We start from the raw sequence: 23639 nt of genomic DNA on the forward strand, positions 1-23639 counted from the left end.
TCCCCACAGCATGATGCTGCCACCACCATGCATCACCGTAGGGATGGTGCCAGGTTTCCTCCAGATGTGACGCTTGACATTCAGGCCAAAGAGTTCAGTCTTGGTTTCATCTGACCGAAGAATCTTTTTTCTCATGGTTTGGGGGGGCTTTAGGTGCCTTTTGGCAAACTCCAAGCGGGTTGTCATGTGCCTTTTACTGAGGAGTGGCTTCCATCTGGCCACTCTACCGTAAAGGCCTGATTGGTGGAGTGCTGCAGAGATGGTTGTTCTTCTGGAAGGTTCTACCATCTACACAGAGGAACTCTAGAGCTCTGAGAGTGAACATTGGGTTCTTGGTCACCTCTCTGACGGGCGGCCAGCTAAGAATAATGGTGACACTGTGTTCTTGGGAACCTTCAAAGCTGCAGAAATGTTTTGGTACCCTTCCCCATATCTGTGCCTCGACACAATCCTGTCTTGTAGCTCTACGAACAATACCTTCGACCTCATGGCTTAGTTTTTGCTCTGACATGCACTGTAAACTGTGGGACCTTACAGAGACAGGCGTGTGCCTTTCCAAATCATGTCCAAAGCAATGCATTTATAGGCACCCGAAATTGACAAGTTACACACATTATTAAATTCCAGATTGTTGTTCCATTCATTGCCAAAATGTCTAAAATCACTAGACGTCATGTCTGACAACTCAATGACAAGTCCCCCCCAGCATCCCAACTGTGTAGTTGGTGGGGTGGAATCCCAAAAGGCACACATAGCTACCACATGCTGCCAATAACCTAATTATGTCCCCACACATCACTCCAGTGGCTGTCACTGCCATGCTTTTATCAGCTCTGCTGACTTGGAAGCTTACTGTCATCTTGCAGCACTCAAATCTGTTTTTAGTGTTTGACTTCTTTAAAATGTGTGATCCAACCTCCCTGTCTGTACAGAGCCACCCGGGTTCCTCCTAAAGAGGAACAATGACCTTGTTCACCGACCTCACTTCCTATAAGTGCTGATGAAGTTCTGTTTCTTCAGAACAGTAACACATAAAAAAGTTCAAAGAATCCAATCATTTGAAGTCTTTTGTGTTTAATTACTGAATTTTACAAAGCAATGCATGTTTTAAACATTTACAATCATTTTCTTCATGTGTTAATGCATGTACAAATCCTCCCAACCAGGTGTGGAATTTACAGCTCTCATTCAGCAAAAAGACAGGACAACGATGATCTAAACTACAAAACAAAACATAGTAACTGTACATCCACTATACATCAGCATGCATTCACTCACTCAGTCTGATCATATTTTTCTCACGTACACTTTAATGTCAGTGGTTAATCAGAAACAAAGGCACATTCACTTTGTACCGTCCTACTGTAACTAGCCTCATAATTAAGGTACCAGACACCTAACAATCAAGCTACATTGGAGGGTATCACAGCCAGTTTACAGTGAAATATGTACAACATATTGACATGTCATTGATGTTTTTGATAGACAAACAAGTGAATAAGTCAATAAAATTCAGGGTTTTGGGTGTATCAGATCTTCTGTTTGCAGTAGAACAAGCTTTCATGCTCCGGTATTTGGTTATTAAGTAGCAGGTTTCCTCAGTTCTTTTTGTGAAGAAACTTCATTTTACTTCCTAAAAGACACAAACAAAATGCAAGTAAGAACTGTTCACGTCATGTAAACCTTTAACACACTTCAGTGACATTTTCCAATTGAGCTGACATCTGCAGTGTTTACTGTGAATGTGATCTCTGTGATTGTCAGGGAAATTATGTAGTGCCTCAGATGGAATCGCGGTTTTAGACTACATCAGGGATCAGCAACTACATTCAGCTGCGACTGATTTTCTCTTGAGTGGATGGTTAGGTGGCCAGAACATAATTACAAATCATTTGTAGACTGCAAATTGACTGCAAAAAGCCCAAACATATATAATATTTGACTAAAACATAATCATTTTGAACCTTGCTTACACTTACATAACATATATATCTTTATTATGCATGGGAATACTTTGGAATATATTTCCAAAATTAAAATCACTTGTAGCTGATTTGCTGGTGTTTCTACAGTCTTTTATGTCCAACAATAAAACATCTATTTCAAATTCCACCAGTTGGGGAACCCTGGACAACTTGGTGCTCATTACTACATCATGGCCAAATGTGAATAGGCTTCTTTTAGAACAAAACTTTGTATCATCCTACATTTTAAGTCAGGTTACAATTTGTCCCAGTGGTAAAGTGGACCGATAAGGTCTGTTGAGGGGAAATATTTGTTTTAAGTGCAGATTCTATTTTATTTGAGAACTCACCTAGCCCTTTGAGGAACTTGTTCACTCCACTCTGCTCTGTGTCTGGTAGCTCTTCCAGGTACTGCTCCACCCTCTGCTCAAAGAGTCCTGACAGAAACACAACACAATGACAGAATAACATGAGGTAATTACTAGTGGTGTAAAGTACTTAAGTAAAAATACTTTACACTACCACTTAAGTAGTTTTAGTTTTTGGGGTATCTGTACTTTACTATTTATATTATTGACTACTTTTACTTCATTACATTCCTAAAGAAAATAATGTACTTTTTACTCCATACATTTTACCTGACATCCAAAAGTACTTGTTACATTTTGAATGCTTAGCAGCAGGACAGGAACATGGTCAAATTCACACACTTATTCACACACTCATCTGATCTGATGGACTCACTAAGCACAAATGCATCTTTTATAAATTATGTCTGAGTGTTGGAATGTGCCCAGGGCTATCCATACATTTTAAAAACAAGAAAATGGTACTTAAGTATATTTTAGCAATTACATTTACTTTTGATACATTTACATTTGAACCAAATACTTTTAGACTTTTACTCAAGTAGTATTTTACTGGGTGACTTTTACTTTTACTTGAGTGACTTTCTATTAAGGTATCTATATTTTTACTCAAGTATGACAATTGGATACTTTTTCCACCACTGATAATTATTAACATTATTAATGTTATATTGTGAGGTAATGTTATAGTGCAGTATATCAGAGAAAGCATGTTTTGGTATGGGGTGAAATACCCTTCACTATGTGGCCAGGAGATGGCACTAAATACCCAGCTAGAACCGCTGTCAACCAGAGGGCCGTACCAGCACAGGATTGAGAAGATCCCTTTAGGGATTTTGGACTACTTTGGCAGAAAAGTGAGGGGTGGCAGAGCCTACCTCTAAAGAGCATTTCTACCAATGATTACAGTTTACATATTATTTGTATTATGATGAACTACAATGAATCCATTTTAAGAGGACAGGACACACATAAGGTTATTATCTCTTAACAAGTAGACAGGACCATAATATTACAGACTGTTGTGTAGGGTGGATTAACACGGTCATTGTAGGTTTGCTCCACCTTTGGCCCGGCATTTCCGCAGCTCCCGGTCTTGGATGAACCCAGCAAACATCTGGGACTCCATGAAGACCCCCAGGAAGCGACGGATGCTCTTGGAGGCCACAGACTTGCGGAAGGCCTCGCGCTGGAAACTGCGTTCTCCTCGCTCGCTCTGGGTGAGGAACAGGGAGTAGTGGCCGATGGTTTCCAGAAAGAAACGGATGAAGGCCTCCGACACCAGGCTGTTCAAGGAGTTACACTCTACAGAAACAGACGAAACAGGATAGGTTAGTATTATGATGCTGAAACTGAAACACACTTAATACATGTTCAATACATCTAGAAAGAAGCAATACAAACTACATGCTTGAGAATTGTGCTTGAAAATCAAGTAGGGCCTATGACATTTGTGGGAATGACACAAGAGTTATCTGATATTGTGTATTTATACGTAACATTAAACAAACACAACATTCTGAACACAAGTAACCAATTCAGTGAGGTGAATCACCCATTCCAGGAGTTCTCATCACTCCACAGACAGTATATTTCTCCCAGACATGTGCTGTACATGTTCTTGTTCACAGGGTTGAAACATGGCCAGTGCTCTGTTGTCCTAATTTACACTCGTAACATCTGGTTTAGTAGAGAGTGATGATGTGTCCCTCGTTCACCTTCGTCTGACTCGCTGTCAGAGTCTTGATTGATGATGTCGTTCCTCTGCTCCAGAGTTAGCTCAAGAGCAGACTGGAGTTTCCGTGGCAACAGCGAGGCCTCATCATCCATCTATACACACGCATAACAATTTAATTAGCGACAATAAACAAGAATATCAAAAGATTAGTCCATATTATATTACAATAAACGTTCTGGTCTTTGTTACGGTGAGGTACTGGAGATTTGAGACCAACCTGTCTGAGGAAGCGGTCAGTTCCCAGGTCCACCATCAAAGCCTGCAAAAGAAACATTTCAGGAAACTAGGCGTATGTCGCACAACACTACTTGACAGGAGAGGCATTTGAACATAAACATTCATTATTTATCAAAATTAGTTTATTGGCAGAAATGCCTTCTGGAACATGTGCACTTTCATGTGCCTTCATAACAAACTTGTATTCCATCTGTAAATATAAATAAAATGGTTAAATTACAAGCCTAGTTGGTTTAGCCACGGAAAAAGACAGGAGCCATCCTGCTAGCCATGATTGGCTGAGATAATGGATGGGCTGTACATGCCGAGAGATGAGTTTGGTTTGGTCTGACGTGTAGCATGCTTCTGTCTATAACTTGAGCTGTTCAGCATGTGTTGATAGTCCTTTCTACCTCACCGTTTTTGAAAGATATAAGGTTAGCCATCGAGAACTGCAAAAGTTATGCTACTTTTCTCAACAACATTGATGCACTGAATTTAGCGGGAGCTATCAACAGATCAGTTGGAAAAAGTGATGGGCTACTTTCTACACAGGCCGAAAGTAGTTCACCGTGTCAACCGGAGTGACTTGACACAATACTGGCCAAACAATATGTACCTACAAACAAAACAGAGTTAAATGGTTCCAGTCTGACGTGAAGCGTTCATCCATGTATACAAGTAAGAATCGAGCTACATCTTCAGATATTATACATTTCTAATTTTGTCATAAATTCGTTTTCATTGCAAGTTAAAGCATACTGTTCGCTAGCTAGCAAGAGTTAGCTTGCTGGCTCGCTATCTAACATTACTTGTATGATAGGTATAGTAATATTATCTGAATCACAAAACCATTTGTATTATTAGTTATAGCCTAATGTTAGCTAGCTAACATTGAACCTAGTTGGTTAACTTAACCTCTTCAACCTATGGGGGCGCTATATATTGGATAAAAAAACGTGCCCGTTTTAAGCGCAATATTTTGTCACGAAAAGATGCTCGACTATGCAGATAATTGCCAGCTTTGGAAAGAAAACACTCTGACGTTTTCAAAACTGCAAAGATATTATCTGTGAGTGCCACAGAACTCATGCTACAGGCGAAACCAAGATGAAACCTCAAACAGGAAATGAGCAGAATTTTTGAGGCTCTGTTTCCCATCGTCTCCTTATATGGCTGTGAATGTGCCATGAATGAGCCTAAGCTCTCTGCCGTTCGTCCAAGATGTCTGCAGCATTGTGACGTATTTGTAGGCATATCATTGGAAGATTGGCCATAAGAGACTACATTTGCCAGGGGTCCGCCCGGTGTCCTTTGTCTAAATTGTTGCGTAATCTTCAGCTGCAGGCATTTTGCCATGGGATTCTGAGGGGAAAGCACACTTCAACGAACTATATATCATTGAAGAGATATGTGAAAAACACCTTGAGGATTGGTTCTAAACAACGTTTGCCATGTTTCAGTCGATATTATGGAGTTAATCTGGAAAAAAGTTTGCCGTTTTGATAACTGAATTTTCGTTTTTTTTTGGTAGCCAAACGTGACGCACCAAACGGACCGATTTCTACTGCACAAATAATCTTTCAGGAAAAACGGAACATTTGCTATCTAACTGAGAGTCTCCTCATTGAAAACATCCAAAGTTCTTCAAAGGTAAATTATTTATTTGAATGTTTTTCTGGTTTTTGTGAAAATGTTGCCTGCTGATGCTAACGCTAAATGCTAACGCTAAATGCTAACGCTAAATGCTAAATGCTAGTTTTGCTATGGTTGAGAAGCATATTTTTGAAAATCTGAGATGACAGTGTTGTTAACAAAAGGCTAAGCTTGAGAGCTCGCATATTGATTTCATTTCATTTGCGATTTTCATGAATAGTTAACGTTGTGTTATGCTAATGAGCTTGCGGATAGATTTACACAATCCTGGATACAGGTTTTTTTAGTAGCTAAACGTGACGCACAAAATGGAGCGATTTCTCCTAAACAAATAATCTTTCAGGAAAAACTGAACATTTGCTATCTAACTGAGAGTCTCCTCATTGAAAACATCCGAAGTTCTTCAAAGGTAAATGATTTTATTTGAATGGTTTTCTGGTTTTTGTGAAAATGTTGCCTGCTGAATGCTAACGCTAAATGCTAATGCTAGCTATCAATACTGTTACACAAATGCTAGTTTTGCTATGGTTGAGAAGCATATTTTTGAACATCTGAGATGACAGTGTTGTTAACAAAAGGCTAAGCTTGAGAGCTAGCATATTGATTTAATTTCATTTGCGATTTTCATGAATAGTTAACGTTGCGTTATGGTAATGAGCTTGAGGCTGTATTCACGATCCCGGATCCGGGATGGCTGGCCGCAAGAAGTTAAGCTACCTGCAGATTCATACTAAGGCTATGAGAATGTTTGTATTGGTAGTAGTATGAGTTGGGGTTATTCTGGTTCATTGTTTAGCTAGATAGCTACATGTCTAAACAAAGGACTCCACTTCACCAGATGATTACATGACCCATCAAACTAGCCAGATGTGTCTGGGGGTGATTGCAGCCATCTATTGTATTTCTAGACAATAGTGACCCATCCACTTAGCTAGATGTGGCTGGGGGGTGGTTATAGCATTTCCTTCACATGACCCATCAATTTAGACAAGTGTGTCGGGTAAGTGTCATCTAATAATTCTAAAATATTTTTTATCTGGACACTCTCTGTTTTTGATATTGCTACTATGCAAGTAACCATTTCACTGTATCGTTTACACTTTCTGTATCCTGTACATGTGTGTGTTTACCAGAAGAACAACATGACCTGCACCAAAGTCAGATTAGGATATAGGCCAAGGACTACATAAAGTGTATGTTTACCTGGAAGTCATTTTTTGCGTGTGTAGGCTACTACTTTTATCACTTTTAGTCATGAAATCTTTGGTTGTTCACTAACCTAGTCACTCTGTTTAGCACATGGTCTCACATGTGAATCCTTAAAGAGATGAGTGCGGTTAAGGATTAAGAAGAGGGTGTGAACAATGCTGGATGGGTATAGACAAAGGAGAGCTCTCCAGTAGGTGTACCAAAACATTCAAGGGCCATTTTCTCAAAAGTGGGGTTACAAGTTTATCAACTTTCAAAGCAGAATTACTTTCCCATTGTTCCACAACTGCAGTGTATGATATACCATTTTCTACCCCAGAGGCTCTACTTTTATCCAATGTAAAAAATAAAAAAAATAAAACATTTAAAATGTTGCTACATTAGACAGAATCAAGGTGGTCAATCACATTTAGGAATCTTCAATCAAATCCAGGCTTCTTCCATGTGCATACAGTGGCTTAAAGTGAATACCAATGGCCTCTACAAATAAATCAAACTCTCCATCAAGAGAAAGACGAGCTCTTCCAGAAGTTGGAAGTGTTATACCAGTGTTAAAACGAGATCTTTAAAAGCAGCGAAAGATTCTTAGGGAATTTTAATTGAGTCGATCAGCAACATCAAGACAAATGTAAACAGACAACAGATACTGTTGCCAGGCCATTAAAAGCCTTGTGTTAAATATGACAGACAGGGTAAGATGGTCTTTTCACTCATACCATGGGCTGAGAGCAGATGCTGCTGACTCGGACTAACTGTGTTATAGCAGAGAGCTGGACTTTACGAGGCCTGATGGCTTCTCCTGCCAGGCTTTTATTGAGAGCCAGAACCTCCCTCTCTCCCTCCCTACTGGGGCCAGGACCCCAGAGCTGGGGGCTGAGGCTGCCCTGGCATGGGCCCTGCAGGCTGCAGCAGCTGCCAACTGCCAAGGCCACATTCACTGGGGGGTTTAGGTCAGTGTCAGCCACCCTACAGCACGTTGAGGCTGGAGGAGTTGTTGCTACTTTAACAAGGACGGATTCAAGTGATTTCCCCCTACTTCCACACTGCCTTGGCAAATCAGCGCTCCGTTCCATGAATGCCGCAGAACAGAGCAGAACTGTCCAGCTGGGAGAGCAGAGAAGCAGGCACGTCTTCTTTCCCTCCTCCCTCTGTAATTGGTGACAAACCTGCTGCAGGTCAACGTCCTGTCAGGCTTTGACCACAGCGAGACTGCTGGACAGCACTGAACAGGCAATTATAGCTATAGCTGGACTGACAGCTCAATACTAGGAAGCTCATGGCTTGAATTCTAATACTCAATACTGGGAGCCTACAGTGTCCATGGCAGCAAAACAGAGGAAACGGGTCATATTACACTCAGCGCTCTGAGAGAATTCAAGTCTGACCCAATCTTTCAAAAACAGAATGCTATTGCTCAATGTGTGACTGTGAATTTAACATGAGGCTGATTTAGAACGATTTCTGGTATGAATGCTTAAATGAATAAACGTTAGAAAAAAACGTTTGAGGGTAAAATTGCTCTGAATCACTGGAAGGTCCAGCATTCTTTCAAAGAAGCCTGTGACAGTCATCCAGAGAGTGTGGTTTCATCCTGGACCCAGGGGTGGTCCTGGGTCTCTGAGGGAGGTTGGGAGGAGCACCATGATAGCTGTCTCGTGAGATGTCCCAGTTACTGTATATCCGGATGCTTCTGAATCTGTCCCATGGCTGCACCAATCAGCCAAGAGGATCAACATACCTACGCAATTCTCTTCAGAAATATAAGTTCCTCATTGGGTAAATGTTTAATGAAAACAAGCAGGGTAATTGACTGTGTAATATACTGTAGGTTGTTGTGGGCGTTATACTGCTGACCAGTAACAGGAAGGCCACTCCCTAGCCCAGTGTCTAACAGAGAGATGGAATGTGACAGTGGAATAGCCTCTAATCTGTAGCCTCAAGCTAACAAAATCAGAGGCGCAGAGTGAGGAGGAAATTAATAGAGCCAATACATTAAACCTGGTCTAAGAAAAGCAAGACAGTGGGAGACAAAGATGAAAAGCCAGAGAGAGAGACATGAAGTACCAACCTCTTCCACAGGCAGGTCTTTGAGTTTGGGCAGAGAGCTGGACAGGAGCCCCACCAGGAAGGGCGTGGGGCAGCAGACGATGTCCACCATGGAGGCAGGCAGGACGGGGATGAAGGTGTGCTGCCAGGAGAAGGGATAGAGCAGAGCCACCACCGCGTGCATACAGCTGGACAGGGTACTGCAGAGAGGGAGACAGACAACCATAGAATTACATATATAATCACTATATCTAATCATTTTAAGATCTCTATGGGGACAGTCAACATCAGATACAGCTGGACAGGGTACTACCGGGGAGAGTGACAGACAACATCACTCACCTTTACACTCACAACACAGAACTGCATGTGGCTCCATCAGTAAAACCAGATATGAACATTGTCAGGGGAAAACATGGGGATGCCAGATTTTCCATCAGATTGCCCACATTATCCTGACCTTTGAAAGGGAGTGGTGGATTGAAGTTAACACTGAATACTCCTAAAACAACAGCCAGCAGCGGACAAAGAACGACAAACAGATGCAACAAAAAGGTGGACCCTCACATTCCTCTATAAAGCACAGAATAAAAGCTTATTGAGATTTGTTTAAAGTTCATCATTATCTGCCTCTAATATCAAGAAGAGAGCCGAATGAGAGCGTATTGCATAACGTCATAAGTGACCCAGTCTTTCCAACGTCCAAACCAAACAACAACCTGATCCTCTTTTCCTTGAAACAATTACTTTTGTATATGTGAGGCGAACCAGTGTGGCTATGTACCCTGGCTTAACACCGTGTTCCTTCCTCCAGTTGGTCTAAGGGACAGTCTGAAATACATTCTCAACAGGCTGTTCTTTCTCTCCAACAACAGAAGAAAAGAAGAAAAAGACAGGAAAGGATAGAGCAGAAAGAAATCCCTCCTGACACTCAGCTGTCAGGAGAGAGAGGTCTGTACAAGACTTCCCTTTGGAGCAGCCAGTAGCGGGAAAAATACCCAAATGTCCTACTTGGGTAAAAGTAAAGATGCCTTAATAGAAAATTACTCAAGTAAAAGTGAAAGTCACCCAGTAAAATACTACTTGGGTAAAAGTCTAAAAGTATTTGGGTTTAAATATACTTAAGTAATTAAGTATCAAAAGTATAAATAGTTTCAAATTTGCTTATATTAAGCAAACCAGAAGGCACCATTTTCTGTTTTACATTTTATTTACGGATAGCCAGAGGCACACTCCAACACATCATTTATAAACGAAGCATGTGTTCAGTGAGTCCACCAGATCAGAGACAGTAGGGATGACCAGGGTTGTTCTCTTGATAAGTATGTGTATTGGACCATTTTCCTATCTTGCTAAGCATTCAAAATGTAATGAGTACTTTTGTTGTCAGGGAAAATGTATGGAGTAAAAAGTACATTATTTTCTTTAGGAATGTAGTGAAGTAAAAGTTGTCCAAAATATAAACAGTAAAGTTAAGTACATAAAAATGTAAAAAAAATACGACTTAAGTAGTACCTTCTAAGTATTTTTACTTAAGTACTTTACAGCACTGGGAGCAGCAGACAGGTTCACCCATGGCAACCATTCAAAAGCTTTAATCTGTTACGTTTCCACCTCTTCCACTGACAGTGTAACACCCTTAACTACACAGCCCACAGCTAAGACCTGCTCTATAAACATCTGGCAGGCTGATTACACTAGGCACTGCCACTGTGGCAACACACACAGTAGGTCCACTAACTCACCCTCAGATGGGTTGGGTGTGTTACAATAGTTTAACACTTGAATCCATTTGATATTACCCAAAACAGCACCCTTACCGCTGGTGAATTCTGACAGCTGTGGCTTAACACAAAATCACAAATAGTATGTCATCTTTCTCACGGTCCCAAGTTTGTTGACAGTGGCCGACCCTCCTCCCCTCTGTCCCCCCTGCACTCCATACAGTCCATGTACACACAGATAGAGAGGGGAAATAAGCCATGAGGCCCATCAGAAACACACAGATACCACAACTCTAAATCAGTGGGGATCAAACACGCCACTGAAGATGAATGCACTGTTAATAAGGAATGTTGTGTATAGTTGTTCTCTTCAACAGCAGAGGGCACATCCTACCAAACACACAGTAATCCCACTACATATACAGGTAAGTGTCCACGCTCTATCACGTCAATATTGATGTGCATACAGCCTCTCCTTGACGGAACCTTTATCTTGTTTTGGTACAGTTTACTGTGAATAGATCTATGAGTAAAATGGCAAGCTATTATAGTTAACGAACACTGTAAAGCGAGACCAGTATCTACATGGCTCAACAACTGCAGCCCCATGGTCTGTTCAGGTTTCTTATTCACCCATCATAACATGGAGCAGAAAGCAGTCTCAGTTTCACTGTCTGAGTTGTATTTGCAGAAGGAGCTGATCCTTTTGAACAGATCCAGTCTCCGGGGTTTGACATGTTCCACCAGGGAGTGATGGGGTGCAGCTCTCAGAACCTCAGCCACAGGCAAGACAGAGCTAGCGCTGCAGAGGAGAGGACTGATACCATGAGTATCACTTACACACTCAGTCCTGAGGGAAACACTCATGGGAAATGATGAACTTGCAATAAAAACACAATCTCTGCCCAGAGCTGCCAGTCAACTCTCTACGGGTGCGTGCCAAATGGCACTCTATTCCTTATATATTGCACAACATTTGACCAGAGCCAATATGGGCAGTAGTGCACTACATAGGGAAAAGGGTGCTATTTGGAACACATTCTAAAGCGCAAAGGAATGGCAGACCTTTACAGACCAGGTCATAACAAAACCATATCCGCATAACCATCCACTTAAGTTTAGAGGATACTTACTTTGCTTTGTGATATATTGCATTTGGGGTTATATAAGCATGCCAGATCGGGAATGGTTGTCCTGGGTCTGTCTGTGGCTGACCATGCAGATTCCCAGGAAACTCTCAGGATAGAGAGGCTTACTCTGCCAAACTCACAGGTGCAGGATGGAGAGTCCCAGCGTCAGCAGCACTGTCCACAATCCCAGACGGGCCCATTTCAGCTCAGGACAAACACAGGCCCTGGCAGGAGCATCAGTACAGCTGTTGACTAACAGCTCCTCATACTGAAGCACATACATATTTTTATGGGTGAGAATCAGTGCTTAATTTGTAAATCGGGAGGTAGTGGAACAAAAGAGTTAGTGCGAGAGGGGGGTAACCTGGGGAGCTCTGATGTACCAGAATGCATGAGAGATAAATCCCCTTTAATAAAGCACTGCATGCAGATCATTGCATTTGCGTAGTGGCATAGAAAAGTAGAGCAGAGGCAATTACAGAAGTTGCACTCATGGAGAACATTTTTAGTAGCCTAGGGTCTGCAAAAAAATGTTACCTTTTATAAACGCATTTCATGCAATTCTGCATCATTTTACATGACTGGAGAATTTGGCAGAATCTTTTTTTAATATCGTACAAATGGTCAAAATGACAGTATACTTTGACACTGACACAGTGAGATCAATAAAAACAACCTTGTCTGTCCTGACCTTAGAGATCCTTATTTATTCTCTATGTTTGGTTAGGTCAGGGTGTGACTCGGGTGGGAAAATCTGTGTTTTCTATTTCTTTGTTGTTTTGCAGAGTGTGGTTCCCAATCAGAGGCAGCTGTCTATCGTTGTCTCTGATTGGGGATCATATATAAGTTGTGATTTTCCGTTTGGGTTTTGTGGGGTGTTATTTTCTGTTTAGTGTCTGTGCCTGACGGAACTGTTCGCTTTCGTTTTTGGAGTTGTTATTTTTGTTTGAGTGTTTCTTGTAAATAAATATCATGAACACTTTCCACGCTGCGCTTTGGTCCACTCTTCCTTCCACCGACTATGAGCTTTACACTTGTCTTGAATCCATCAATAGTCTAGGCATAGGTGTGTGGAGACACATATTGTAGGTTACAATGTGAAGAGGAAATGATTGTCCTAAAAATGCTTTCCAGTTTCACTGACTCACCCAATGATGTGCAGCTCACTGGCTGGTGATTCGTGCCAAAAGCCTCACTCTCTTTTTTTTAATCTCTTTTGTTTTACTTTGTAAAACTTTTACTTTGTAAAACAATATTTGGAAGTTGATCAAAAATGTTGGTAGCCTACAGCAAACAGATTAGAGTCTTCTCTTTTCAGCAGGAACCATTTGCTTTCCAACCTGTTTTCCTGCAATTGTATTTTAAATATTGCCTTTTTATCTGCATGCTGTTCACTCACAGATTTAGGCTATCCCTTGTTATTGGCTACACACAATCCATAGCTAGTTAAGTTGTTAAAATAAGATAGTGCTCTTCTGTGGCTAAATCACAGGCTCTCTGATGGTGTACTAGGCTATTCTGAATTGTTTCATTTCTTTCTGAACAGACAGCAGTAACTCTATAACTTTTCCAAATGTATTTAAATGTATCAGGGGTGCTGCAGCTCCTCCAGAACCCTTCGCACGGCTATGATTCTATAAGGAAATAAATGATGAAGTGCAACGCTGGAGAGATGAGAGTTGCAGAGAGAGATCATAGAACGTGAATCTCATTCTAGTTCTGTGCTTCTCACACAGCCATGGCCACGCGTTGGTCTCAAACATAAACCCAGGCCGGCCCAACCTGAATCAACTCGAATATCAGGCCCGGGCTGAAAATCTACTATTTCACATGACGAATTAACTTTGATCGCTTTTATTAGGATCCGGCTCAAATTAAGCAATGGTGTGAAGGATGAATGAGTGTGTGCATACTGCTCATTGGTGCATCTAGTAGAATGCTTAGTATTCACATAGAGCTCCAAAGTCTTTTCCTCACTTCCTCTCCATAAGGATCTCAAGTCCCCATCACAGCCGAGGCTTGGACTCCCTGGTATGAACAGTTGTAGTGGAAGCTGTTGAACAGTAAGACCAGGCTTCCCTTGGGCAACCCTACATATGGTCCTATTCAAGCCTATTGATTCCAATGCTTCTTGTGGGCAGCATTGCAGTGTGTGTGTATATAATAATAATAATAATAATAATAATTATGGGAAAGTCAGATGCTTGGCCTCTGGTTTCCATCTTCTGAGTTTCCCTCTTCAGTCTCACAGCAACATTTTAGATACAGTATGTTTCCACTGTGTTCATCCACTCCACCTTTGGGCGTTAGAAATACACACGGGGAAAGTGTTAAGTTGTTGCAGGTTGTTAGGTGCGGTGCCAGCATTGCTCTGTGTGATACAACAGTGTTCAGGAGTAATAAGGGACTAAATAAACTATACAGCTTGTTCCCAGATTAGAGTTGTACACTGTAGCTACCTACAGTGGCTCACTTTAACAGACTGGGGTTACAGACACACATCATATTATATGGCTGGAGACTGGAGTCTGGAGCAATGGGCTCTTCCTGAATCTAATGCAAACCCCAGTCATTTCAACAGGTGGTAGAAGAAAATTATGAATGGGGTTTGAATGGAGGATTTTAAACTAATAAAAATGCAATACATCTGGTGACTACCATGTGTTAGTTTGAAGTTTTCTGATGTCACAGGGAGCGGTGTAAGGGGAAACGAGGTACAGAAAACAGCCTTCCTTCTCCCTCTCAGAAAACAAGAGCCTGATTAATTCACCATGACCATGAGAAAAGCTTTCAGAGGCGGTCTTTTGCTCTCCCTCTGCACCCCCACTCGTTCTTTCTCCCTGTTTCTCCCTCTCTTACCCTCCATCTTTCTCCCACTCATACACACACTACCTTCCTCCCAATCCCCTGTCTGTTCTACTGTGGGCCGCTCAGCAAATACATTAGAAACATTGACTTATTAAAGCACCTCATTATTCAGAAACGACCTCCATATTATCAGATTGGCCAAAAAAAGAAGTGATTCAATCACCTCTACACCCACAGGCTAGGTTGAAGATAGGAAGGTTAAGACAACAAAGTCATTCTATACAAAAGCGTTTGAAAATAAACAAATGCATGGAAACAGCTCCATTGATATCTACTAGCGCCGTTGCTAACTAGCAACGCTGGTCACATGAATTGCAAAGAGTTCTGGGATATTAGAATCCTCTTGTCTTAACCTGTATATTTTGAATCTAGCCCACAGGCAAGCCCTAACAATGGAGGAATGGCAGGGAAGAAGTTGAGACCTGCCCATTTAGACCCACTGAGAGGCAGATGAAACAAGCCAACACTCTCTCTGTGGTGGTAACCCTTCTCTGTCCTAGACCCATAATAACTGGAAGATGATGTTGACATTATGAGCACTGCAGCAATCCCAGCACAGAGCCTTCAGGTAAATCTGTTTAAGCAATTACAGTCTGATGTAACCAATGATGAATTCATGTAATTAGGCATCAAAGTTGTTATTACAGCAGCCATTTGCTGGTTAATCATCATCAGTTCTGAGTAAATGTCTGTCTCGCTGTTTGATGTCACAGATAAGCAGCAACATGTCTGATATAAAGCATTTTTATACATACAAAGACGCTTGCTTTTGGCAAACGACCCATTGTGACCTCTTAAGCAAGTCCTACACAGCCTACAGTACAAATAAATGGTTAATGCAACAGTCCATGTAACCCCGTAGGCTTGGCCCTAATTTACTCCCCGCATGGCAAATGGCCCAAGGCAATGCCAAAGGGTCAGTATTGCCTTGTAACTTAAGCTTCATGCCTTGTATGTAATTTCATACATTTTTAAAGTAAATAAATAATAGCATACATGCTTTGAAATTCGCTTCTCGTGACCATTTCTTGATCTTAGTCGGCTAAACACATAATACTTGATTGCACATGATTTTACCATAATATCAAATGGAGTCAGATAAACATTTTTAAAAAACCTAAGGCCTATGTCTAATTAGCATAATACTACTAATAAAAAACATACAAAATAGTCTGTTCAAGCTAGAGATATGTTGTTTTGCATTGGATCCACTGCATCCGTCTATGTCGAACTTCCGCATCTACAATGAAAGGTGACAGAGCTAGCAGGGGGTTTTCAGACCATGAGACGTCATAAAAATCGGTCTTCTTACAAAATCGTCTGTAGCGTCCAAACGGTTTGGATTACAAAACCCTCTGTGGAAAGATGAGACTCTCAGGAACATGATGGTGTTCTCCATTTTACTCTACAACCCCCACAAGCGTCTTGGGACTCGTTTGAAGTATGTACAGCCATTCTGCCAACCTCTGTCTTAGCATAAGTGGTGGGTGGGATATGGCCAATATACCATGGCTAAGGGCTGTCCTTAAGCACGACGCAATGCAGAGTGCCTGGATACAGCCCTTAGCCATGGTATATTGGCCATATAACACAAACCCTCAAGGTGCCTTATAGCAATTATTAACTGGTTACCAACATAATTAGACCAGTAAATAGTATTATTTTTGTCATACCCATGGTATACAGTGTGATATAACATGGCTTTCAGCCAATCAGCATTCAGGGCTTGAACCACCTGGTTTAAAAATAATACTTATATATCAAGTCTTACCACAGTACAACCCAGTGGAGACACATTCCCTAACATGGCCTGTTCTGTGTTTTCCCTCCCTCAGATCCTTCTCCTATTGGATATACATTACACCCAGACATACATCATGTTGTGATGGAAGAGATTTCTGGGATTGAATTGCGTTCTCTGTCCCCCATGGGACCAGACCCTTTCACCAGGGAAGTCAGTAGAGGGTCTCTTCCCTTCTCCCCAACACGGCCCAATGACGCCCAGAGTGGCTCCTTGAATCCTGTTTCCAATGGGAACTGAGACACAAGGGGTCTGGTACATGTTCTGGGGCACTCAGGCAACTAGAGCTCCATCTATTGTGGTTCTGGGTGTGAGCCCTGGAGACTAAGTCCAGTTAGACACACACAGAAAGGACTGGTTGGTTTGTGATGTTAATCCACAATGAAAACTTATTGTTTTGCCTTTATTCAGAACCTGAATAAGACCTGAATGGTGAAGTATGTCATTGTGTTGATACAAAGCAGGTTTTATGATAAGTAACAGTATATGGTTTTCAATGAAGTTCTAACATTGAGCAGGACTGTAGTCTGTAGTACTATAGTTTGTAGTACTGTAGTTTGTAGTACCGTAGTCTGTGGTACTGTAGTCTGTAGTACTGTCATCTGTCAAGACTCATGGTGTTGATTTTCAGTGTTGTTCACTAAAAGTACCTCAGACACAGACTATTCGATACAGCTCTCAAGTCTTTGCTGCTGTTCACAAGATTCCTTAGACATGGGTGACTGATTAACAATCTTTGGGTGATGTGCAAACTGACATGTACCCGGGAGTCGTTGTCTCAAACGGCAGAGTGACGACAGAAACAGCTTTCTCTGAATCCCCCTGGGTAGAGAGAGGTCTGTCGTAAACAGGCCAGGCAGGGACCAGGGAGGGAACATGGCGCCATCAGTCACACAGTGACAGTGAAGCCATAGATCAGAGTGGAGAGTCGCTGCACACAGGAAGTACATTCCTTCCCCTCACAGTCACTGCCCCCACTGATGTTTGTTTAAACTGTCCTCTGATATGTAGAGATTACCGTTCAACACAAACTGCCCCCCTCTAACAGAGCCCCTCAGCCCAGAGTGCTGTCCTATAGCCAGGGGCAGATTGCTGCCTGGTGGGACTCTGGCTCCTTGGAGATCCCTCCATGTTATCTGCACCACCCCACCCCACCCTGACTGCCGGGGTTGGACAGTGGCCCCCGGCAGAGAGATGACCCACTTCTGGAACCACATCAGTTGTGAGTACATGCAGGGAGAATTAATTTAACAGCTCTAACGATGTCCCCACGTGCTAAACCCGTTAAGCACCAACTGACAAACCCACAGTAGAAGGCTGCTATTTGCCGTGCAGATTGGGTGAATGGCAAGCAGCTCGACTGAGGAATTAAATCTGCCATCAACAGTTAGGGTGAGCCAGAGTGCACTGGCAGAGTGGCAGGGCAATCCCCACTATTGTAACTGTTATACATACTATGTAAATGATCTCTCTTTGAAGTTAGTCCTTCTTTAAAGTTCAGGATATGTCATCTCTGTGAGAGGAAATGCACCAAGACATGTGAAACAGTGTTATGATGACGGTATCATAGTCAGTCTGTACTGTATAGCCACATGTCCAGAAAGATACAGATAGAGGATCCCTGAGCTCAGCAATGTGGGTCTGAGAAAAGTCAGATCTCTGTGTGAACGTAAACAGAAAAGGGAAAATGTACAAGAGCTTGAGATAAAATCCCTCTCATGTAAGGCAGATGTTATTGTAATGGGGTTAGAATAGGTGAATTCACTGCAGAAATAGACAGTGGACTTCAGAGATAACTGAGGAGGGAAATATTTGCTAACATACACCGTAATCCTAGACATTAATTGATCTCACTCCTAGCCACCATGTGTGACAAGGATGAAGTATTCTAGGAACTATTTGTACTATTTATAGCCTAATATCGAAGGGTTAAGATCTTTGTCAGACGATAACCTTACACTACAATATGAGCAGGCGTTGAGAGCTCTACGTATCAGTTCTCTGTAAATACTGTACTTTCAATCATTATCTAACAATGACAACAGCCCTTAGCATTTCGGAACTACCTTATCAAAACACTGCCACTAAAGGTATTATTGAGCATTTCACTTGGCACAAGTAACCATCATCTAACAACTACAAGTTTCAACAACCCCCACCTGCCTCTAACAGGGCATGACCATTAGTCAGGGACAGCTTCCCATGAGTAGGTGATTCAGTTCTCTCTCCATCTTTACTTATTACTAGAAGGGTTACTAACAATAAGAGTCTTGCTGCTCACCTGAGTTTATCAGCCACAAAGATGACTCTGCGCTCCAGCAGCAGGGAGGCGAAGACCTGCACCACCTGACGCACGCTCAGGCAGCTGAAGAGACTGTCAAAGTCTACATGCTCTAGTCTGGAGTCCATGGGCCGCCTCAGCTCAATGACCTGGGGAGGAGAACACCACTTGGGGTCACAACCAATCATACATTTACAGAGATCACAGGTCATGCTCAATTAAGCATACATTGCATTATCTTCATGCATCATCCTTCTTTGATGGAACCTTAGCAACCAAGGGCTGATGTGTCTCCAACCTCATTCCCTGCTCCAGGCAGGAAGGTCTTGACTTTGATGGTCTTCCCCGGCGCTGGGAAGGGTGACTCCATCAGACTCCTCATGAAGGGGTAGACCAGGGCTGCAGAGATCCCCCTCCGCCTCTCCACCTCATCCAGGATCTACACACAGCACAGGACAGGGGGTTGAGAGTTAGACCACACAGCACAGGACAGGACGTTGAGAGTTAGACCACACAGCACAGGACAGGAGGTTGAGAGTTAGACCACACAGCACAGGACAGGGGGTTGAGAGTTAGACCACACAGCACAGGACAGGGGGTTGAGAGTTAGACCACACAGCACAGGACAGGGGGTTGAGAGTTAGACCACACAGCACAGGACAGGAGGTTGAGAGTTAGACCACACAGCACAGGACAGGGGGTTGAGAGTTAGACCACACAGCACAGGACAGGGGGTTGAGAGTTAGACCACAGAGCACATGACAGGGGGTTGAGAGTTAGACCACACAGCACAGGACAGGGGGTTGAGAGTTAGACCACACAGCACAGGACAGGGGGTTGAGAGTTAGACCACACAGCACAGGACAGGGGGTTGAGAGTTAGACCACACAGCACAGGACAGGGGGTTGAGAGTTAGACCACACAGCACAGGACAGGGGTTGAGAGTTAGACCACACAGCACAGGACAGGGGGTTGAGAGTTAGACCACACAGCACAGGACAGGAGGTTGAGAGTTAGACCACACAGCACAGGACAGGGGTTGAGAGTTAGACCACACAGCAAAGGACAGGGGGTTGAGAGTTAGACCACACAGCACAGGACAGGAGGTTGAGAGTTAGACCACACAGCACAGGACAGGAGGTTGAGAGTTAGACCACACAGCACAGGACAGGGGGTTGAGAGTTAGACCACACAGCACAGGACAGGGGGTTGAGAGTTAGACCACACAGCACAGGACAGGGGGTTGAGAGTTAGACCACACAGCACAGGACAGGGGGTTGAGAGTTAGTCCACACTGCAGACACAACACTCAATATTTCAAACAGAAAGTCCCAAATTCCCTATATGGTGCCTTATGGACCGTGGTCAAATGTAGTGCACTAAATAAGGAATAATGTTTCACTCGGGATGTAGATTGAGAATCTAGTAATAGACCAAGACCAAGTACATTCAGTCAGTATGGCCAGTAAATGGAAATGTGTGTTGCTGTCTGAAGTAAAGCTCCTGCTATTGTCTGGAACCAGGCTACCTTTGCCCCTTTTGACAAATACAGTATGAATTTCAATCTGTGGCTCTCTGATATATTTGGAAAGTAGCAAAGGAAAATCGCACCCAATATGCCCACGTGTCTGTCTGTGTCAGACCTGGTCTACTCCTGCCTGGAAAGTTTGTTGGAGAGAGACACACTCACATTCAGGGTCATATGATATCCCCTGCACTCCCCACACACCCTCTGTTCCCAGTGAAATCAAACACTCCCATCTTTCTCGCCTTAACTAGAAAAGCATTTCATACTCCTTGGAAAACATTTCCTCTCTCACCTACGCAGGTCTCAAGCCCTCAAAATGGTGCCTTCTGAAACCTAGACCCGCCACCTGTATGAGGGATGTTCAACCCTCACTGTTGAGGTGCCTGTGCTGTCACAAGACAGAAATAATATATTGTATTTATGCATACTTTTGGCCTTAAATGAATATGAAATGAAACTAACTGACAGCTTTTTGCCACATTTTAGCACTCACGACACAGTAATAAAAAGTTATTTTCATTCATTAGATATGTCTACTACCTCTTAATTGTTTCCCTTAACACAGGCCTTATTCACTTCAAATACACTGTTCATAGAGGATTCATGAGGAGGTAGATAAGGCATGGAGTACTTAAACACAATGAGCACTCTGTTTCATGTTAGCTCAACTCAGGAACAGGTGAAGGAAACAATTTAACTGGGAAATCAGAGAGGAAAAAGCAGAAAATAAGGTTTATGCTGGACAGGATGCCTTAGAGTGGAAATGCTGGCACAGCCTCAACTAGTTCACTCCTGGGAACACTGGCCTCGGCTCGGCTCAGAGACAGGTAACTGCGATGACGGCTACACTAGGGTGTGTGTGTGTGTGTGTGTGTGTGTGTGTGTGTGTGTGTGTGTGTGTGTAAGCATGAACTCACCTTGGAGAACAGGTGGAAACAGCCCAGTCGGCTGATGACGCAGTACACCTCAGGAAGGCGAGGCCCTTTCCCACTCGGCTGGAACAAGGGCACAAATTAAGAGTCTCGTCAGTCACTGGGGAAGAGAGGCTTGTAAGGTAACACAGACAGTAATGTGGCAAAAGATACTAACATAAGATACTTGGTTAGGTTTATAATGCAACATCAATGAGAATATACTGAAACACTATCATACACACAAACTGTACTTGCTTTTATTCAGATAAAGTACAAGGTTAGTTCACAATCGGCTGTGGTTGAACAAATATTTATAAATCTGGTCTTTCAGCTGCTGGAGGTGGACGTCTTTAATCTGGAGAGACTGAGGCTTCTCCTTGTAAACTAAACACAGGTGCTGCACAGTTAATGATCACCTCTACCCTCCACACTAAACAATCACAGACCAGTCTACTCTGGAGCCAACCAGGCCTCCTGGATCTATCCATCTAAAACACACACACACCTGCACGTGCACGCACACATACATGTGCACACACACACACAAATTAACACGTGCATACATATAAAGAAATCCCGATCCACTTGTCCATATTAGGTATGCAATTTTCTCCTCTGCTTTCTCCAAATGGATGATTAAATCAAGCATGTGGAACTTGGTTAAAGTCCTTAGGAATGTGTTGTCCATGCCAACTCCTTAGACTTCCACCAGGGAAGGAAGGAGCTGGATTACCAGAGAGGAGGAAACTCACTTCTCTCACAGCATCAGGAGTTGTCTGATCTACAGCTACTTAATGTCAGCAACTACTGAGCTCAATACAGTCAAGTAACAGTCAGAACTTAGTTTAAGAATGGCCCCCATCTCAGTCTATGTGACACACAAATATAGTAGGCTACTAAAACATACTGACAAACCCTACAAAACATACACGCTTTGTGAATGTACACATTCTTGGGCATAACAGTGACATTTAAAAAAATCACAGCAAGCACAACATCCCACACAGCCATACTTTCTGAACTGTGGGCTCGTCATAAAATTTCAAATGACTAGAATGACAAACCTAGACATTTCATGGTTTGTTTTTCGGCATTCTTCTCCTGAGAAACTAATAATAATAATAATAATAAACTCTCATGAAACTGAAGGAGTCCAGTTTTACTAAGATTCATCCCGATCGTTTTGAAAGGCAAAAACAACCAAGCTTTGTTACATACGGACATTAAAATTCACTTTATTTACTTTCTCTCCTATTCACACCCAGCGTGGTGACGCAATAACACCTCAATGGTCCCACAGGAAAGAAAGAAACCTTGTCAAAACAAACAGGGCTGGCTCAGCAGGGTGTGAACAGAACAGAGACCAGTGAATTAATGGTGGCTTGCTTACCAGCAGACGCCTGCAGTACCCAAACCTCCTGCTGCCATCCTCTCCAGTCAACATGAACGAGAAGGTCTCACTGTACCGACACACACACACACACACACACACACACACACACACACACACACACACACACACACACACACACACACACACACACACACACACACACACACACACACACACACACACACACACACACACACACACACACACACACACACACACACACACACAGTCTCTGTTATAGTCAAACCAGCATACAGATTGTAGAGATTGAACAGTGATCAAAGGAAACGTAGTGTTGGATCTCATTCACACTTTAGGGTTGGTGAAGTAGCACAGTCTCTGTGGCGGAGAGAGAAGACTGTTTTAGGGACCCACGTTGTCAGGAGTGAGAGTAAGAGTCTACCAGGATTTCATGAAGATAATGGCATTACAGCTTTGTGTTTTCTTCCTAATTTTACTCGTTGATATTTACACATCTAATCATACTATCAATTTGTTCATTTTTTAACCTTAATCTATATATGGAAGACTTGTGCATCACAACTGATTAGAACCCATCTGGTTCAGGCAAGGAATGAGATTAATAGGCCCCCAGTGTGGTGGTGAGCTCCGTGATGCAATGGGGTTGTACAGTAATCTGTACTGTACCTGCTGTATTCAGACACTGGGGTCCAGTCCTTGGCATCTGGAAAGCAGAACTGGGGGATGGCTTTGAGTCTCTGCTCTGCCTCCCTCATCAGCTTGGTGGGCCTCTCTAGCTGTGAGACGAGACGAGAAAGGAACAGGAAATGTCTCAGTCAGAA

General features: G+C 42.7%; 1 protein-coding gene and 1 long non-coding RNA gene across 6 annotated transcripts in view; one reads left to right on the top strand and one right to left on the bottom strand.

The window, feature by feature from the left end:
* Positions 1 to 1054: 1054 nt before the first annotated feature.
* Positions 1055 to 23639, bottom strand: part of dennd2b (DENN domain containing 2B) — a 103629-nt gene continuing 81044 nt past the window's right edge. For 3 of the 4 annotated variants that reach the window (XM_052462605.1, XM_052462604.1, XM_052462603.1), the window contains exons 10-20: positions 23485 to 23594; positions 22834 to 22903; positions 21447 to 21524; positions 19300 to 19440; positions 19002 to 19150; positions 9220 to 9397; positions 4288 to 4329; positions 4051 to 4162; positions 3398 to 3637; positions 2315 to 2401; positions 1055 to 1633 (exon numbers count right to left, since the gene is read on the bottom strand). In XM_052462605.1, coding sequence (XP_052318565.1) covers positions 1599 to 1633; positions 2315 to 2401; positions 3398 to 3637; positions 4051 to 4162; positions 4288 to 4329; positions 9220 to 9397; positions 19002 to 19150; positions 19300 to 19440; positions 21447 to 21524; positions 22834 to 22903; positions 23485 to 23594 — 1242 coding nt within the window. In that variant the 3' untranslated portion in view covers positions 1055 to 1598. Of the gene's footprint in view, positions 1634 to 2314; positions 2402 to 3397; positions 3638 to 4050; positions 4163 to 4287; positions 4330 to 9219; positions 9398 to 9469; positions 9507 to 19001; positions 19151 to 19299; positions 19441 to 21446; positions 21525 to 22833; positions 22904 to 23484; positions 23595 to 23639 lie in introns of those variants that run through there. The other variant, XM_052462606.1, reaches the window with a different exon arrangement.
* Positions 19361 to 21426, top strand: LOC127907373 (uncharacterized). Of its 2 annotated transcripts, XR_008064287.1 has the most exons (4): positions 19361 to 19463; positions 19532 to 19633; positions 19668 to 19735; positions 20142 to 21426. It is a non-coding gene; the product is annotated as an uncharacterized LOC127907373 (long non-coding RNA). The 2 variants fall into 2 exon arrangements; XR_008064286.1 differs by lacking the exon at positions 19668 to 19735 and having other exon boundaries at positions 19376 to 19463.

This window comes from Oncorhynchus keta, chromosome 14 (genome assembly GCF_023373465.1).
Source record: "Oncorhynchus keta strain PuntledgeMale-10-30-2019 chromosome 14, Oket_V2, whole genome shotgun sequence".
NCBI lineage: Eukaryota > Metazoa > Chordata > Actinopteri > Salmoniformes > Salmonidae > Oncorhynchus > Oncorhynchus keta.